Source organism: Oryzias melastigma, linkage group LG19 (assembly GCF_002922805.2).
Source record: "Oryzias melastigma strain HK-1 linkage group LG19, ASM292280v2, whole genome shotgun sequence".
NCBI classification, from domain to species: Eukaryota; Metazoa; Chordata; class Actinopteri; order Beloniformes; family Adrianichthyidae; genus Oryzias; species Oryzias melastigma.
Window position 1 is genome coordinate 2,755,175 of NC_050530.1, and position 17,809 is coordinate 2,772,983.

General features: G+C 44.7%; 1 protein-coding gene across 2 annotated transcripts in view; it reads right to left on the reverse strand.

The window, feature by feature from the left end:
• Positions 1-17,809, reverse strand: part of bahcc1b (BAH domain and coiled-coil containing 1b) — a 71,867-nt gene that overhangs the window by 21,093 nt on the left and 32,965 nt on the right. For both annotated transcript variants that reach the window (XM_024284646.2, XM_024284647.2), the window contains exons 3-11: positions 17,363-17,473; positions 15,051-16,907; positions 13,332-13,443; positions 12,655-12,845; positions 12,136-12,276; positions 10,216-10,388; positions 8,230-8,605; positions 5,333-6,208; positions 1,354-1,520 (exon numbers count right to left, since the gene is read on the reverse strand). In XM_024284646.2, coding sequence (XP_024140414.1) covers positions 1,354-1,520; positions 5,333-6,208; positions 8,230-8,605; positions 10,216-10,388; positions 12,136-12,276; positions 12,655-12,845; positions 13,332-13,443; positions 15,051-16,907; positions 17,363-17,473 — 4,004 coding nt within the window. The remainder of the gene's footprint in view (positions 1-1,353; positions 1,521-5,332; positions 6,209-8,229; positions 8,606-10,215; positions 10,389-12,135; positions 12,277-12,654; positions 12,846-13,331; positions 13,444-15,050; positions 16,908-17,362; positions 17,474-17,809) is intronic.

Here is a 17,809-nt window from a genome sequence, read left to right on the forward strand (position 1 = left end):
ATATTGGGCTATATAAATATAACTGAATTGAATTCTACACACATACTACCAATCCCTACTCACATACTACAGGTATACTACCAACCCCTACACACATACTGCCATACTCTAAATACATACTACTAACTTCTACATACATACTACCGATCAGTACAAACATACTCTGAACCTCTATACACATACTACCAAACTCTAAAGACATATTACCAATCCCTACCCACTTACTACCATATTCTAAAGGTATACTGCCAATTTCTACACATATACTACTAAACTCTAAAGACATACTACCAATTTCTACACACATACTACCATATTCTAAAGGTATACTACCAATTTCTACACATATACTACTAAACTCTAAAGAAATACTACCAATCCCTACACACATACTACCAAATTCTAAAGACATACTACTAACTTCTACACACATACTAATTTCTACCAATTTCTACACACATACGACCATACTCTAAAGACATACTACTAACTTCTAGACACATACTACCAATCCCTACACACATACGACCAATACTACCAATACTCCTACACAATTACAATCAAACTTATAACACACAATGTCAAACTCCAGCAACTTTCGATCAAACTCTTCCGGGTGACAAAGACATTTCAAATTGTTGACTTCTGTCATTCCTTTTGTAAATAAATAAACTACTTCAAAAGTAATTACTTAATGTTTATGGATTAGCAATGCTAAACTTTTGTGAAAGAAAACTTCTATGACAGTTGTTTTTTTGTTCAAATCTGGAGATCGTCTTCTTGTATTGTGTAACAAAAATATGACAAAAAATAAATTGCACTGAGTGGAAATCACAAGTTACAGGTTGTTTCATCATGCACACTAGATTTTAGATTTAAAATTCTATTGTTTCAGGGATTTGGAAGTATGGGGAATTTTTGACCCATAGGAAAAAAGGGAGTACACAGAATGTAGAAATCACACAAGGGTTAAGTACAATTAACATTTTCAAATTTATGGTGTAATTCATTAATTCTAATGTTCTATTAGCCTTAAATATGTGATTTAAAGCTGTTTACTGGAGCATTTATTGTTTTTCTACACACGTCAGGTTCTTTTGGAAAGGTGATGTGTTAGGAATTTAATCCTGTTGAATTGCTTCTGTGAGGACGGCTGATTATGTGGTTTTAGCTGCCGAAAAACATGAAAAACCGCAGAGTAAAAATAGCAGATATTTAGGCTCTGTTTGAGATTTATTTGGTGTCTCTTCATATAAATTCAGGTGAGTCAATTGTTTTAGTCCTCACCAACCCATAATTTAGCAGGAATGATTGATGACCAGGAGTAAAAGAAAAAAACAAAACAGTCCTCACCGGCTCGTGCCGAGGGGTCCAGCTGCACTTCCTGCGCAGGTTGAGCCTCTTCCTGATTGGACACTGCCGCTCGGCCCCCACATCCACAGCCCCTCCCTCGGTCTCCAAGGCCCGGGCGGCTGCCAGCGTTGCCAAACTGTGGAGGTCAAGGGTGAGCGTTTCCTCACCTGCATGGGGGGGGAGATGGATTGTTTCGGTTTAGATTCCTGCGCGGCGTTCGTTGCAAAACGTGTCGGATTTATTTCCAGAAGCGCGGCGGGGAAAAGTGGTGATATTTATGATATTAGCTGTGTAGTTTATTTGATGTATACTCGTGTTGGTGCGTGATCGTACACACAGACACCGGCGAGGGGTGGGGTTGGGGGGGTCTCTACATCTGTCACTGTCATTAACTCTGTCATTGTCACAGCAGAGGCAGATGAAACAGAATATTCATGAGAGCGTCCGTGCGCACACACACACCTATGCAAATAAAACATTCTGAACACACACCGACACCTACAACATTTTTCGCTGAGCTACGCAGTCGTGGGCAAACTGTGTGTGTGTCGGGGGGGCAGGAGAGAAGGAGAACGGCAGGTGGTAAGAAGAGGAGGAGGAGGACTGCAACAGAAGAAGGGAGGGAGGGGGAGGAGAAGCAATACGAGGCAAAGTGTTTATTGAGCTATCTATTTATTCTCCTACATCTCCTCATTATGGACATGGACGGAATCCAATTTCCCCCCTTTCGAGGAGGACGAGGAGGAGCGAAGTTGGATGTGAAGACTGGTACCCGACAGGTAGCTCCTCGGAGAGCGATGGCGAGGGCCCATAACCGTGGCTTTGTCTACAGAGGTCACCGCCGTCTCATCTGTCAGCCCTCGGAGCCAATGGCACGCTCCGATTACTCTGACAGGATGACATCACCGCTGACATCACCACGCCTAGTGTAGTATTCTGGAGGACGGCCACAATCGATAGATACCTTCCGCCCGCAGCGTACCGCACACACTCATCTACGCGCGGTAATAACGGGGTTGTAATAAGAGGCGGCACGAGGGAATAAAGGAAAAAACAGGAAAACTATCATCGTTAGAGGCTAAGCAGGACGCTCATTGAGGAAATGTGAACATTTCCGTCTGCATAAAAGCTGCTCAGAGTACAGCAGCCCGAGCTGGTTTCATATAAATGTGTTGCAATTTGGAGGCCGCTTTCCACGCCACGACATGACTTATTGATTTCTCACCTATTACACATGCTAACCACGTGCGCGCACGTGTAAACAAATGCAACCTCACACACCTTGCATCTCTCACACACAGACAGCGGCTGAGCGACTTGTGATTTTTACACTTATTAATTCCGTCAACAAGGCTTGCAGAGGCAGGATTTACACACAAGATTACATTGGTTTTATAAAAAAAGAGGGGGAGAAAGAATGGGGAGAATAATAAAGAGTGGGGGGGTTATGCAGGCAGGGAGCAGACAGCCTGGTGTGGAGACACACCGACTCTGATGGAGGAGAGCAGGGATTCATCTGGGATTACTTAACAGCTTAGCCACACACACACACACAGCGGCGTGCACGTCACATACCGGCATAAATAAAAACACTTTCTCTCAGAGGGACGACAGGAAAATAGGAGCGCTTACAGGAGAAGTGTTTTAAAGGGAAGGGTCTAATTAGCAAAGCAAGGCTCCAGAGCCTGTGGGGACACGTGGGAAGGGAGTATGGGTGTGTGTCCCGGCCTTGTTTGTCCGTCTTTGTGTTCCCTCCAAACACACACTTCCCTCCAGAGAATGTGCTCCACCGTAGGGAAGTAGTAACTGGACAGTAGGGGGGTAATATTGGGGTTTTGTTGTTTCCAGATACGTTTCAGTGAGAAGATCGTGTGAGATGACGAGGGATGTTTTTAAGGTTTGGTCGTAAGTGCCCCTATGGGTGGATAGAGGCTTTCTAAAATGGGCAAACATGAAGGTGATCCACATGAAATATCAAGGTCGTAGACTTCTTGGTCAGCCTCTAGAACGAAAATGTTCAAGCATGTTTTTTTCTACGAGAATGCTCTAGTTGATAGGTTGTAGTGGACACTTGGGATAGGCAACTCCAGGCCTCGAGGTCCAGATATCCAAGGCCTGCTCATGACTAATTACTTGGTTGAGCAAATTAGAAAGTGCCAGAGCCGGAAAGCCTTCCGGAATGCAGCCCTCAAGGCCTAGAGTTGCCTATCCCTTAGCTACATACGCACCAGGTATGTGTGGGTTTGTGGGTTCTTAAATGCATTTTTAGAACCTGGAGTTCCTATTGGTCCGTCACTACCAGATACTAGCACATGTACTCTCAGTTCGTGCGAAATGTCAAATCTTGCAAATCTTGCCCCAGGCTTTTTCTTTCACAGCCCTATTCCAATTTTTTATTTCTCTTTTGTGGTCACTTTTCAAATGGTTGGCACGTCTGTTGTTTGAAAAAGGAGACTACTCATACGTCACTACCAATGCCGAGTCCCTGACTGGTCAAGCTCAACTAACTTCCGGCGCATGTTCAATGGACAAAACGGATGTGTCCAAATTCTCCCCCTACTCAACACTTATAAAAAAAAGTGTCTTCCAATTTGGACCGCACTACCACTCGCTCAAAAGTCATCGCCGGTCATCTACGTTAGCTGCCAGCACTTGGAAAATACCTACCAACATCGGTTTTATAACTTTAAAAAGTCATGCTGAAACAAAAAGTCATAAAAAATACTTTCTTCCTCCGTGGCATAGCGAGACATAGAACTCCCTACCGGCGGAGATATACACAGTCCAAAGTCCCTACCTCTTACCCTTAGAAAAACAAGTATGGACACCAGTAACACTTCAAATGCCCCTACCATTGGAGAGGTAAGGAGAAGCCGTAGGGTAAGTAAGGGTGAAGTAGGTGAGATGTGGGCATGTCGTACAAGTTTTTTATTGTTTCTATGGCCCAAATCCTGCATGAGGATCCTGTTTGTGTTGGTCATGTGATAAGTACATAGTCCTAGCGTGAAGCCTAAGAGTTTTCAGACAATCAGAACATAGTTTGCGTTGGCATCCTACAATCGTCCCATGGGCACTAACGTGTCATTTGCGCCTGGTTGGTAAGGAGTCAATTGTTGGTAAGTAGTTAGTATGTACATCTCACCAACAACTAGTGTTGCTTAATTGCACAGTACGACAGCATCACTGGTACAACATAAGTGAATGCAACTTCCATTATCCCTACAAGTACTTCACGATACAATTACCACATGCAAGATAGTCTTTCTATTTTCCAACACATTCTCTCTACCCACTCATCATTACCGTCTCTAGTATCGCGTCCTGAGGGTTGGGTACCCATTATCTAAAGGAAACAGCCAGCACGCAAAAAACGACGAGTAGGGGACATCGCAAACGTCAAAAAGTGAGGCGGCGGGGACCCGAACCATACGTCTATATATGATGAGTTGGGCGTGAGAATGTGTAGCATTTCATGATGTCCCTTGAGGTGCTGCAAGACACACCTGCACTGCCTTTAAGGACGTGCCACCTCTTCTCTACGACCTTCCACAAGCTTGGACACCCAAAAACCCTCAGCGTCGGTATGGGTCAACCCTCCGTACAGGTGCATTTGACTAAGACTTTAGATTCTGCTTTTATTTTCACCAAAGACGTAAAGGCAAGACCTCCTTTCCAGAAGTACGTTTCTTTATTCGTGGGTCTTCCGTGAATCAATCTAATAATCTGGAAGAAAACCCTTGTTAAAGAAAAACCTTGTTCCTGAGCTTACCAGAAAGCAAATTGATGGAAGAGCCGCCATTAGCTGTGCAGTGTTTACATCAGTCATTTGGGTGCATTTAGATGAGCCCTGACCATGATACTGCCCCCCTAAGGTTTCCTAGCTGGCTTCTTAAATGTGACAACTTTTCTTCTGGTCGGTCAGAGCATGTTTGAAGGCTGAAAAGGTCGGGAATTAGATTAAAAATGGACTGAAGCTTACCTTCAGGGCCTTTTCCTTCGGTCTCCCTCCTCCTCTGCTGGATCTCCAGCTCGGCCAGCTCCCCCAGTATTTCCATTCCATGGTGAGATGAAGGGCATGGGTTGTGACCAGCAGGAGCTGGTGGGTGCATTGCATCTCTGGTGGCACACAAAGCTGCAGCAATTAGGAGCTCCAAGCTGCGAATGTACGCTCCCTCAAGCTGGGCTGCTGTGTTTGCCACGGGAGAGGAGGCTGGTTCAGGAGACTGAGGAGGAGCGGGTGAACTACATATTTGTCCTACCAGCTCCTCATTTGGACTTTTTTCACTCTCCTCCTCATCCTCAACTACCTCTACATTCTCTTCAGCTTTACATCCATCTTCCTCCTCTTCCGACTCTACAGGCACAGAAACAAAACACTCGGCTGGGTCAGACTCCTCTTTCTCGTCCTCTTTTCCATCGTTCTCCTGCTCTTTGGATCTTTGGGACTCCTCCAGGCTCGCCTTCTGGCCCGAGCAACCCGGAGAGAGATCTACTTTTAGGGTTGTGCCTGCTGGGCAGGCTGGATCTGACGCCGGGGATGGGAAAGTGCATGGCGGCAATCCAGAAGCCTTGTTCTGAGGCTCAGAGATGAAGCATCCTTTTGTCTCCTTCCTCTCCTCGTCTGGAACTCCAATCTGGGTTTCCGCCACATCGCATGCACGACCGTCTTCTTCTTTCCTCAACTCTTCCTCCACGGTGAGAGGCTGGATGTGACGTGGGCGTGGGATGGACTTGGACTCCGGCTCTGCTGGCTCTGCCACCGCTGAAGACTGTTCGGCCAGCAATGCTTCAGGAGGCGAGGGCCCGGCCTTGTAACCCATGGCGACCAGAGAGAAGGTATAGACAGGTGGCAGATCTGTTGGAGAGGAAAAAGAGGGCAGAAATCAAACTTTTTTGTAGGAAATTTGATAGAGAGCACAATTAAGTTTTGTATTCATAATAAATTCTGTCAGGCATGAAAGATGAAGCATAAATCTTTATAGGACTAATAACACTATATGGCAACTTCAGTTATAGCATTCAATTTATTACTCTTTTTTAGGATCTGGGTGGTGAATTGCTCAGGATGGAAGTGTCTGACTTAAATTTAACCATAAAAATCAAACAGAAACTTTAAAGATCTACTCCAATGAAAATTGTGTTTTAACATATTCTTGTAGTATTTTTCTGTTACAGTTGAGTAACAAAATAGGACATACTATGAATGCCTGTATGTTTTCCAACATATTTGGATACATACACATATAATATCAATTTGAACATCACTGAGTCATCCAAGTTATATAACAGTCAGGAGTCAGAGCTCTCTCAAGAGTATTAACATACTACATTTCCCAGCTTCCCCAGCGCATATTCATTGACAATCACCCACAGGACACTTAAGCACTGCACAAAGCCTCACTCAGTGCGAAGTATTGTTTGTGCCACCCTGCCTGCATTACCGAGCGTTTCTATCGGGACCTGATCTTCTGTTTCTGTCCCCGTTTATCCTCTGATTGATTGATTGCTGCCTGCCCTGACCCTCGCCTGGACAGTGACACCTCTATTCCCTTCTTTGATGCTCCAATGATTCTAAATGACCTCTGCCTGCCTGACCCTGATTTAGCTTTTCACACTTAGCATTTAATGAATTGGTAGATGCTACAAAAAAGTGTCTCAATTATGCAATTTTTAGCGAAAATAGCTACTAGGAGACAGGAAGTACAACTTTGACCTTCATGAAAATATGAATTTTTGTTCAGATCCTTCTTTTTCAATGAGTAGAAAAATATTAATGTTTTTGTTTGATTTTTATTAAATAACTTTCAATTTAGATTTTTTTCAAAATAAAATTGGAGCTGATTACTTAATGAGGGTGTCCTAATTTTTCACATTTATGTATACAAAGAGATTTAGGCTTAAAACTGCATTTCTGAGTCTTCCTTTATTCAAAACATTGTAAATCAGGAGCAGACGAAAAAATGCAGCACTGAGGTTGGGCTGTAAGCTAGCAGGAGATCCGGCCCTCCAGATCATTTTATTTGATTGTTATTATCCTGTGCTTAATTCTAACTTGTATAATTTTGACAAAATATGTTTTTATGGAGAGTAAAATACTGAAAGTTATGTAAACAATGGGATCATGGGAAGTGAGAGCAGGCTAAACTACTGACACTGCAGAAAACGACACAGATTTTTCATTTTGACTAAAATGGATCAAAAGATGATTGGAGCGTGACTTTGAATGCAGTTAAAGGAGATTTATGTTGTATTTTTATGTGTATTTCAAACGTATGGGTGTGTACGACCCTCTCCTTGTGTAAATGTGAGCGTATGGATCTACGTGTGATATTGATAGTTCCCCTGCTGTTTTCCTTTGATTGCAGCACCGGCCCTGTCACCTCTCCTCTGTTATTATTGATGATATCCCTCCGCCCCCCTGACAACACAGCCAGATGAATGTGTATCCTTCCGCCTGTGCGCTTTCCAAGGACCCCTGAAGGATAAGTAGGCCCCGTCTGAAGACGCCACTGACCTTCCCCCTGCGACATGCGTGTGCACACAAAGAGCGCCCATATGCTGACCTTAATGGCCGGTCTGAGTGCTGTCCCTCTTTAGCTTGCACAGACAAAAGTGCACACATACTCTCTCAAGGACACACAGAGTGAGGATCAGGCCTGCTTCAAACAATCTCTGCAGAATCAAAAGAATACCACGCTTCAAAGGCCTGAGCAGCAGTAGCCTCCATCTCTCCAACCTTTTTCTTTTCTCTCACATCATATCTGTCTGTCTTTTCTGCCTGCTGTTTTTACATTTTTTTTGTTTTCAGAGACCTGCAAGTACAGTTCTTTACATTCAGCATGATTCGACATGCTTATTAGCTACTAAATGCCCCACCTGGCTCCAAGGATTGTGGGTAATCCTTCGGGGGCTGCCCTTCTCCTCTGTCGCTGCCCCCTTCCAGCCTTTTAGACAGGTGAGAGGGAGCGGGGCTGAGAGCTGGCGAGCACGGAGCAGCCGCGGCGGGGCTTGGCGTCGGGGTCAGGGGATTTGGTGGGTGGGGGCGTGTGGAAGGGGAGTGGTAGCAGGGGGACTGTCGGCTGCTGGGACACAGTCCAGGAGACGGCGTGGAGGTCTTGAGTGGAGGAGGGGTGTGGGAAAAAGGTTTTGTTGGATGCGAGGAGGCGGTGGATGCACAGGATGACGGCGTTCTGGAAGCGGAGGATTTATTCTGGGAGCCCTCCGGGGTGACGGTGTTCTCCTCCTGTTTTCTCTGTCAATGAGAAGTGAAAGGAAAAAGACAAAACGTAAGGAATATCAGGAGTAAGTTAGCTTAAAAATCCCTAATACATGCCAATTTTGAAAAAAAAAAATGTTTAGTCTGTTGGTTTAATATTTAAAATTTGCCCCAAAAAAATCTTACATGCCAAATTTGCCAAAAACCTAGCTTGTTGCTAAACTCTAAAATAGCCAAAAAATTCCTTAGTAAAATAAATTAGTCAAAAACGTTAGCTTGTAACTAAAATAGAAGCTAAACTCTATATTAGCCTATGAAAACCTCAGTAGATAACAAATTAGCCAAATATGTTAGCATGTTGCTATAATAGGAGCTAAACTACAAATTAGCATTTAAAAACCTCAGTAGATGTCAAATTAGCCAATAAAGCTAGCACACTGCTTGAATACTAGCTAAACTTCAAAATAGCCTAAAATTCCTCAGTAAACTAAACTATTTTAAAAAAGTAGCTTGTAGCTAAATACGAAGCTTAACTCCAAAATAGCCCAAAAAACTCCAGTAGATACCAAATTAGCCAAAAACTTGGATGTTGCTAAAATATTAGTAAACTCCAAATTAGAATAAAAGAACCTTAGTAGGTGCTAAATTAGCCAAAAAAATTGTTGGTCAATTTTTTTAAATACTAGCTAAACTTCAAAATAGCCTTAAATTCTTTAGTATACTAACTTAGTCAAAAACGTTAGCCTGTTGCTAAAATAGAAGCTAAACTCTAAATTAGCATAAAAAACCTCAGTAGATGCCAAATTAGCCAAAAAAGCTAGCACATTGTTTGAATACTAGCTAAACTCCAAAATAGCCCAAAATTCCTCAGTAAACTAAACTAATCAAAAACGTTAGCTTGTAGCTAAAAACAAAGCTTAACTCCAAATTAGCCTAAAAAACTCCAATAGAGACCAAAAATGGCCAAAAATGTTAGGATGTTGCTAGAATATTAATAATTTCCAAATTAGCATAAAAAGAACCCTAGAAGGTGATAAATTGTCCCAAAAATCTAGCAAATTGTTTAAATATTAGCTAAACTTCAAAATAGCCTAAAATTCCTTAGTATACTAAATTAGTCAAAAATGGTAGCATGTTGCTAAAATAGAAGCTAAACTCTAAATTAGCCTATAAAAACCTGAGAAGATAAGAAATTAGCCAGAAACGTTAGCATGTTGCTAAAATATTAGCTAAACTCCACTCTTTTTTTTTAAATTACTATAAAAGATGAAAACATAGCCACTGAATATATTTAAGACTTTCTCGTTCATTTCCTATGGGGCATATTTCACTCAATATTTCAAAAACTATAGTTTATGAATACTAAAAATACAAGCAGTAATGTCCTGAACCAGATGAACATTTTGATACCAAGATTGTTGAAATAGCTGAAAGTGTGATTGAGTTTTTAAATGCTGAAAAACGTACGTACAGGAGCAGGATAATCACTATAGCGTGATTACTGACTAAGCATTCACACGATAAAACTTTAAATACAAAAAAGTAACTAAGCACCTTCCAATTAAACTTTTTCCAATCCATTTTGGAGTTGTCAAAAACAAATTCTAGAAAAACCTCTTTCTAGTGGAATGTTTTGCCAGTCTTACATGTGCAAAAGGCAGGCGTTGCATGTGCTCCATGGCCCGCTGCTGCTGCAGGGTGTACAGCTCCTGCTGCCGTAGGAATGAGGAGCTGGAGTAGACTGGGTGGTGCTGCAGGTGAGGGGGAGGACCTCTAGCTCTGTAGACAGGTGGCCACAGACCCGACTGCTCTAAGACGTCTGGATGGGAGAAAAAAGACCAGTTTTGATACTTAGTTTTTCAATAAATTTGCAGAAAAATACAGAGTAAAGGACGCCATCCATACGTCGCTACCAAACCTGAGTCCCTGATTAGTCAAAGTTTGACCTGGTATAACTGGTAACGCCTCGTCAATGGTTATGCGTTTGTACATGGGGCCCAAAAACTGTTGCCACTGCAAGAGTTTTGAGCTTATTTACCCGCGATAACATCGAGGATGTGATGCGTTCAGAAATGCGCTAAACCAATATTCTTGAAGGCAATTTTATCCCATAGTGTTCTCACTGGACAAGCAGGAAGGGACTTTCTTTTTCTACTGTTTACAAGCGCATATCCATCACCATCAGCTCGAAGAGCGTTGGTGCGAGCTGTCGTAGTAGTCCAAATCTTGTTTTAGACTTTTTCTCTCACAGATCTGTTCCAATGTATGAAAGACTTGGTGTCACATAAAACCATCTGGGCATAAACTGCAATTATTAATTTCTTCTATGTGATCCACTTTCAAACGGTCAGTACTTGAATTAAAAGAGACGTCATTCATATGTCCCTTGTGCTCTCTTATGGGGTCCAGATGACCCCACCCTTATATTGAGGTGTTAGCCCTTCCATGACAAAGGTGGACAAGACTTCGTGGTTGTCATTGGACACCAGTAAAGATCAACAATGATTGTGGGGTCTAGATGACCCCACTTTTAATGTAAACAAGCCTAGGAAAGCGGAAGGGTTACGATTGGTCAAAGTTGGCCCGGTTGAACTTGCAACAACTTGTTTTATATCTAGCGAGAAATAGCGGTCGGAACTTGTGAAGCACTTTGCTTAGGGTGGTGGGAACGCAACTTGAAAGTCTTCCGATTTTTCTCACATTCCTGGAGAATATCTCAGTTTTCATTGGTTGCAAGTCAATCACAGGCCGGATTTTGGATGGAAATTTGGAGTCACCAATCGGCCTACAAGATGCAATTTCTAGACTGTGACGAGAAGAGTAGAAAGCCCGTGCATGCATGGACAGAACATGTCCACACAGGCCGAAAACATGAATTTGATCTGATTTGATTCAAACATCCAACTGTTGGGGCTTGTATTCGTCCACAACCACCTGCTTTTACGGTCTTTTTCCAAGAGCAGCAAAGTAATTTTGCCTTGGCACACACCTAAACACATGTGAGTCCAAGCGCACAAACGCATGCTCTCACACACATCCTCTCCTTGGCTGCCTTGTCGCTGGGAACCTTTGTTCTGTGAGATTAGCCTGAGTGGGCTAATGTTTCCCAGGGGAAGGGTTCAGTGGATGCACTTCCCCTCTCTGCAGGAACTCTCACAGAACGAGTCAAGGGAGGTGGGAGATAATTAAATTTCACAGCCTGTTTGCAAAGCAGTGTTGACACACACACCACACACACACAAACACATCCCCTTGTTTCTTTGGCGCTTGGTTAAGACGCACAACCGAACCTTTTATTTCACACGTGAACATAACTTAGGACGCACACATCCTCGGCCACAGGAGAAATGAGACGCCCGTCTAAACGGTTTGCATAATGCCGAGCACAATCCGGGGGAGGTGGCTGCTCCCATTAACTGAGCTATAAAACATGATTCCACTGACAGAGGTTCTTAGTTGGGCATTGATTGGCCAATGATACTAAAACTCTGGTAAGAAAAGCTGCAGCACGTTTCACGGAACCATGAGGAAGAATGTGCATCATTGAAGGAGGAGGGTCTACGTACCAAGAGGATGGTGGTTTCCGGGTTCTGCAGGAAGGACGACGAGGGGGGAATTAGGATCTTGTGTAAGTGACCCCAAAACAGGCTGCAGGGAGCTCGAAAGACCAGGAGGAAAACCCGGGCTCATTCCCACATGGCTCAGACCTGGAATCAGGGGGAAAATGGAGAGCATTGTTAGTTTGGGATGTGCCATTGACCGAATATGAGTGACTCCTCCCCCACTGGTCCCAAAAAGCCAAATTCCCATCGACTTCTATAGACTTTGTCGTACTCAAGTTGTCAACTGGCCTATCAGAAACCTCAGTAAAAGTATGGGGTCGCACGCCAAACGTTTGAAGCTTTTGATCAATAGGCTCCCCCGACCCCACTTCACTCCTGATTGGAGAGAGTGGTTGCCGTAGAAACGAAGACCTACTCTGACCAATCGCTGCCTACTGACAATTTCTGGTTCCAACATGGCGACGTCCATATTGCGAATGAATTGGTTTCATTTTGCTCTCTATGCCGACGTGCTCAACGTACCGTACGAATGCCCCATCCACAGGGACGGACTTCCTGTCCTCTGCATCCAGTGGTGAGCTGGGTGAGCGTGTGCACTCGGGTCTGCCCCTAACTGGCTCGCCCCTCCGGGGACCAGCAGGTGAGAGGTCAGGTCACCGTGGCAGCTGCTCGAAGGGTGAATCCTGGCAAACTCCATGCAGTCCTTGTTGTCCCTGTCAAAGCGTTAGGCAAGGTGAACTTTGTCATTATGTTGATCATGCCTCTTACTGTCATCACCGTCATTATGATCATTATTTTCCTTCATGTCATCTTCATTACCACTACTACCATTATAATCATCAAGAAAGGGAAATGTGTGGGCAGTGGGAACAGCCATCATCTTGTGCCTGGTCTATGAGTTCTCATTATATGTTTTCTTCCCTTAATATGACTACATAATAAGAACCTGATACTTCAGAGAGATTCGTATTAGTCCCTGTAACATTAATGCACCGCATCTCATCTCGGGAAGAATAAGAGAGGCAGGGAGCAGAAAGAGTGAGGAGCTACAGAAATATCACATCAAAGGGTGAGAGGAGTAAATGGACGAGGGGTTGAGATAAATGGGAAACAGAGCATCGAAATGGGAGGAAGACGCCACGAGAATTAAAACAGAGTAAGACCGGCGTTCTAGTCCGCGATGGTGTTCGTCACCGTACCTGATGATCATGTCTCTTTCTCGGTCCAGATGGTGCAGACCGATCTGGTCCTCCGTCATTCTTTTCCTGTCCTCCGCCTCCCGACCAAGAGGATACACCGGCCGCGACACACCTGTGTTTAAAATGAGACCAACAATTCTTCAAACTATTTGATACTTCCAAAGACTTGAAACATTCTAGACTAGATATTTTGCCAGGTGTTCAGTGTCGTTGAGCTAAGATCTATGAATGAGGAAATGATTGAAATACTCCCTTGACAATAGAAAAACTTGATGTACAACTGTCTCCCCCTCTGGCCACTGTATATCCAGAGTACTCAAAATCTAAAAACAAGTGTTGCAAAAAAGGGCCTTGCTCTGTGCGAAGTATTGTTTGTGCCACCCTGCCTGCATTACCGAGCGATTCTACCTGGACCTGATCTTCTGTTTCGGACTCTGCTTATTTTCTAATTGCCCGCCGCCTGCCCTGACCCTCGCCTGGACTCTGACATGTCTAGTCTCTTCTTTGATGCTCTCATGCTTGTGATTGACCTCTGCCTGTCTGACCCTGACTTAGCTTTGTGCTTAGTTCTTGTCAATAAACCACAAAGCTTAAATTGTACTGTAAATTTTGGTTCAATTTTACAGATGTTTAATAAATGTTTATAACTTCGACATTCATTGTCATTATTTTGGTAAATAACTTCAATGTTTGAAGTATATGTGTAAGTTTGAGGTTTATTAACCCTGTAAAGCCCACTACGTCAAATAATTGACAGGAAAAAACGTATTTTGAAGCCCAAATCTACAAAAAATTGCAGTACATTTTTAGTTATTTTTCACGAAAATAACTATTTCATAAAATACTTGTTCTTTTGTGTACCAAAGGTAATATATTATCATATTTATGGATATAGTTCACTTGTAAAGGCTTCAAGTCCCACTCCAACCATGTTGTATCTATCGTAAAATTGTTCCTAGTGGTCTTTTAATTATGATTATGAAGTTTTTAGCCAAAATCAAAGAGTCTTTGTCATTTTCTAAGACGTATTTCATGCACAGTGGCAGTAACTCATTAAAAATATAATTCTGGGTTGTGGGCGGGACTGTTGGGCAACCCCACCCCTTCTCTTTTGTTGAGAGCTCTGGTTGCGCGCTCATGCGCATGCTTGTAGCCTTAAGCTAACATTAGCGCCACAAAATAACTTCGAACAATATTGGATTAATCCAGTCGTACAGTTTTGAGCCAGATTTGCAATTTGCTACAGTACGAGTGTTTTCGCGCAAATTTAAATGTGAGTCTGTAGGCGTGCGCAGGGGGAGGGGACACTTTGACACATTAGTCCGAGCATTTTTGAGCATCAGATTTTCAAAATTAACGTGATTTGAATTAAGAATTAAGAATTAATTAATTGATTTAATTAATTGATTAGCTTTTAATTCAGAAAATATGTGTCAGTGACTAGAACTTTTTCGCAAAATTAGAATTCTTGGTAAAACTCTTTTTTTTTAAACCTTATTGGCTAATTGTTTTGCTAATTTAAATAAAATATGTGTAATAATTTTTGACTTATTTCTTTTGCAGTGTAATTTATCATAAGAACGATGATTTTGGCTAGTGAGCACCATCAGAATTACCAGAAAATACATCTTTGTTTTTCTTTTTGCCTACAACATCTTTTGGAGCTTTTCACCCGATCAGAGAAAAAAGAAGATAAAAGAAGTTGGAAAGATGTTTGACCTTTCACGCTCGGCAGGACCCTGCCCTGCCTGCTGTGTCCCGGCGTGCTGTCCGGAGACCGATGGGGAGGCCTGGCCACTGCCACCGCGATGCCCACAGGTGGCTGTCGGACCTCTCCTTCACCTGCATCCCCCGCCTCCTTTACACTCCTGTCACCTCTCTCTCCTTCGTTTATGGAGCCCCGGCGAGGAGGGAGGGGCTGCTTGGGAGGGTCTTGCAGGAAGGTGTTGCTTTTGACTCCTTTGTCCCCCTTCTCCGATCTATCTCCACCTTTACTGAGGTACCCCAAACCTCCGAAGGGGCTCCTCTGCGGCAGCAGCTGAGGCTGCTGGGAACTGTAGTTCATGAGGTTCTTCATGGCACTTCCCTCACCATCGGTGTTGGAGTGGAGCAGTGGAGGCACTTGCGATTGGGCTCCTTTACTAAGTGGTGCATTGTGGGTACCTTTTCTCTGGTCCTCCTGGTGGCTCCCCCGAGCCCCCCATGGAGGTGCTGTGTGACTCCCCTCTCGGCTCTTCTCCTCCACACCTCCTGCTTGGCTGCTGTGCTGCTGGTGCTTTATTCTTGCCACTTTTTGCCCTTCCCTTTGAGTCGCCGACCTGAGCGCCACGTGCCTGTCGTGACCCGACAGAGAGCAGTCCCTGAAGGGCGGGGTCTCTGCCTCTGGGCCGTCCCTGGATGCCTCCTGCTCCGGTACAGAAGGTGCGTCCTGGGTAGTGTCTACGGGACGACAAATCTCCTCTGTATCGTCCCTGAAGGCTGGAGATGTTTGAAGGCTGCAGGAGCGCGTTTCGGGTTGGGAGAAGGGCCGGTGGGGGGGGTTCGTCCAGTCGGGGGGTTTGTCTGCTTTGCCGTATCCCATCTGCTGTTGGTGTTGCTGAGATTTGTCCTTCCTCTGACAAGCGCTAAGGCGGCTGTGGTGATGAGAGGAACTTTCATAAGTCCCCTCCTCTGACCTATCGTCCGCCTTCCTCCCGCCTCCTTCAGGGGCCGCCACGTCCCTCTGCGGCCCAACTGAAGGCACATAAGTTGGTCCGACCCCCTTTGCCTCCCTGCTGCATGGGTCTTTACAAGGGGCGAGTGTCAGATGGGGCGGAGGGCAGTAAAAATCCGGGTGTGGATGGTGATGGAGCCAACCTCCAGTTAGTGTGGAGCCCATGTGCATGGCGTGAGGAGGAGGAGGCGCGGGGGGTGGCGGCATGGAGTAAGACGAGTGAGGAGTCGGAGGTGCCAAGATGGTGGTCGCCGCCGCTCCTCGCCTCATACATTCAGAGGACGACTCGCTGAGCCTCATTTCTCCGTTTATGGGTCCATCTTTTGATCCCCGTCTGCCGCCTCCAGATGGAGGCCTGGCCGCCCCACCGCCGGCGCAGCTGCTTATCGCTGCCCCCTTTCCTCCACAGCTTGCTTCTGCCACCGAACTGCTGGACAGTTTGCAGGCACTCATATGCTTCCCTCCCTGACCGCCCAAATCCCCGTCCCTGTAATCCTTGTGTCGCTCCAGAGAGTGTCTGTGCTCCTCGTCCCGCCCCTGGAGGGCGAGGTGCGGGAGGAGGGCATGGTGGGGGTACGCCTGGTACCCAGACGGAGTAGAACCGGCGTTCGTCTGGTGATGATGGAGCTGTTTGTCCTTGCTTTCTTGGTGGCGCTCCTTGCTACTCGATCTCTCCTTTTCTTTTGATAAAACCACTTTGTCACCGACATCCTTGGCGCCCCGTCCGCCTCCCCCGCAACCGTCAGCTTCCCGGCTGCAGGAGCCGAGCGGGTGGCTCGGCGCCGTCCTGGACAGAGGCGGAAGGCTGTGATTGGTGGAGAGCAGAGGGGGCTGGGGGGGAAGGCCTCTCAGATAGAAGTGATCTAGAAGAAAAGGAGAAAGTATTTGAACACCTTGTGATTTTGCAAGTTATCTCACTTATATATTATTTATTTCTACTGCTGAAAATAAGTATTTGTACACCTGAAAAAACCAAGGTTAATATTTGGTAGTATCGTCTTTGTTTGTGATTACACAAACGTTTGTAGCTGTCACCAGGTTTGCACTCACTGCAGGAGGGATTTTGGCCCACTCCTCCTCACAGATCCTCTCAAGAGCAGCCAAGTTTCTGGGTAACTTTTCAACTCTTGTATTTAAACTTTAAACGATATTTTACCAGCTTTGAAGTCATCTATCCAGTTGAGATTTTTTTCGATAAAATAAACAGCTAGCATCTAGAAATAAGGAAATTGTTGCTAAAATTAGTCTTTTACTTCAAATACGCAAAAAACAACAAACTAAAAAGTTCCTGAAACAAATCGCTGATATCATAACGCACCTTTTTGAGTTTCGTAGAAGCGGTGCTGTCCATACAGGCTGTTGCTATGGTGATCCAGGGGACTTATGGGGAGAAAAGGAGAAGCAAGACTTCCTGAATAGCTGGGGTACCCTGTCAGAGGGAGGAGAGAGCGGGACAGAATTGATGTTCAGCAGCCTCAAAACAGCAGTTTATCTGCACCAGAACCGGCTCGTTTTGGAAAAAGTGCCATAAATGCACTTTTACACAAACATGCCAGCACAGCTGACACTCTTTACAGCGGTGACACAAACCACAGCCACCGTCCAGAGATGGACGAACACATTACTCCCCAAAAAACCCGAAGGATCCCACCCCCACCCGACATGCCGACTCTTCCCAGGAGGTCACTCGGAGGTAAACGGTCGTTTCGCTCTGTTCCATGTCTTCAAGGACGATGAACTGCATCCTGGGGATGGAGGAGGTCTT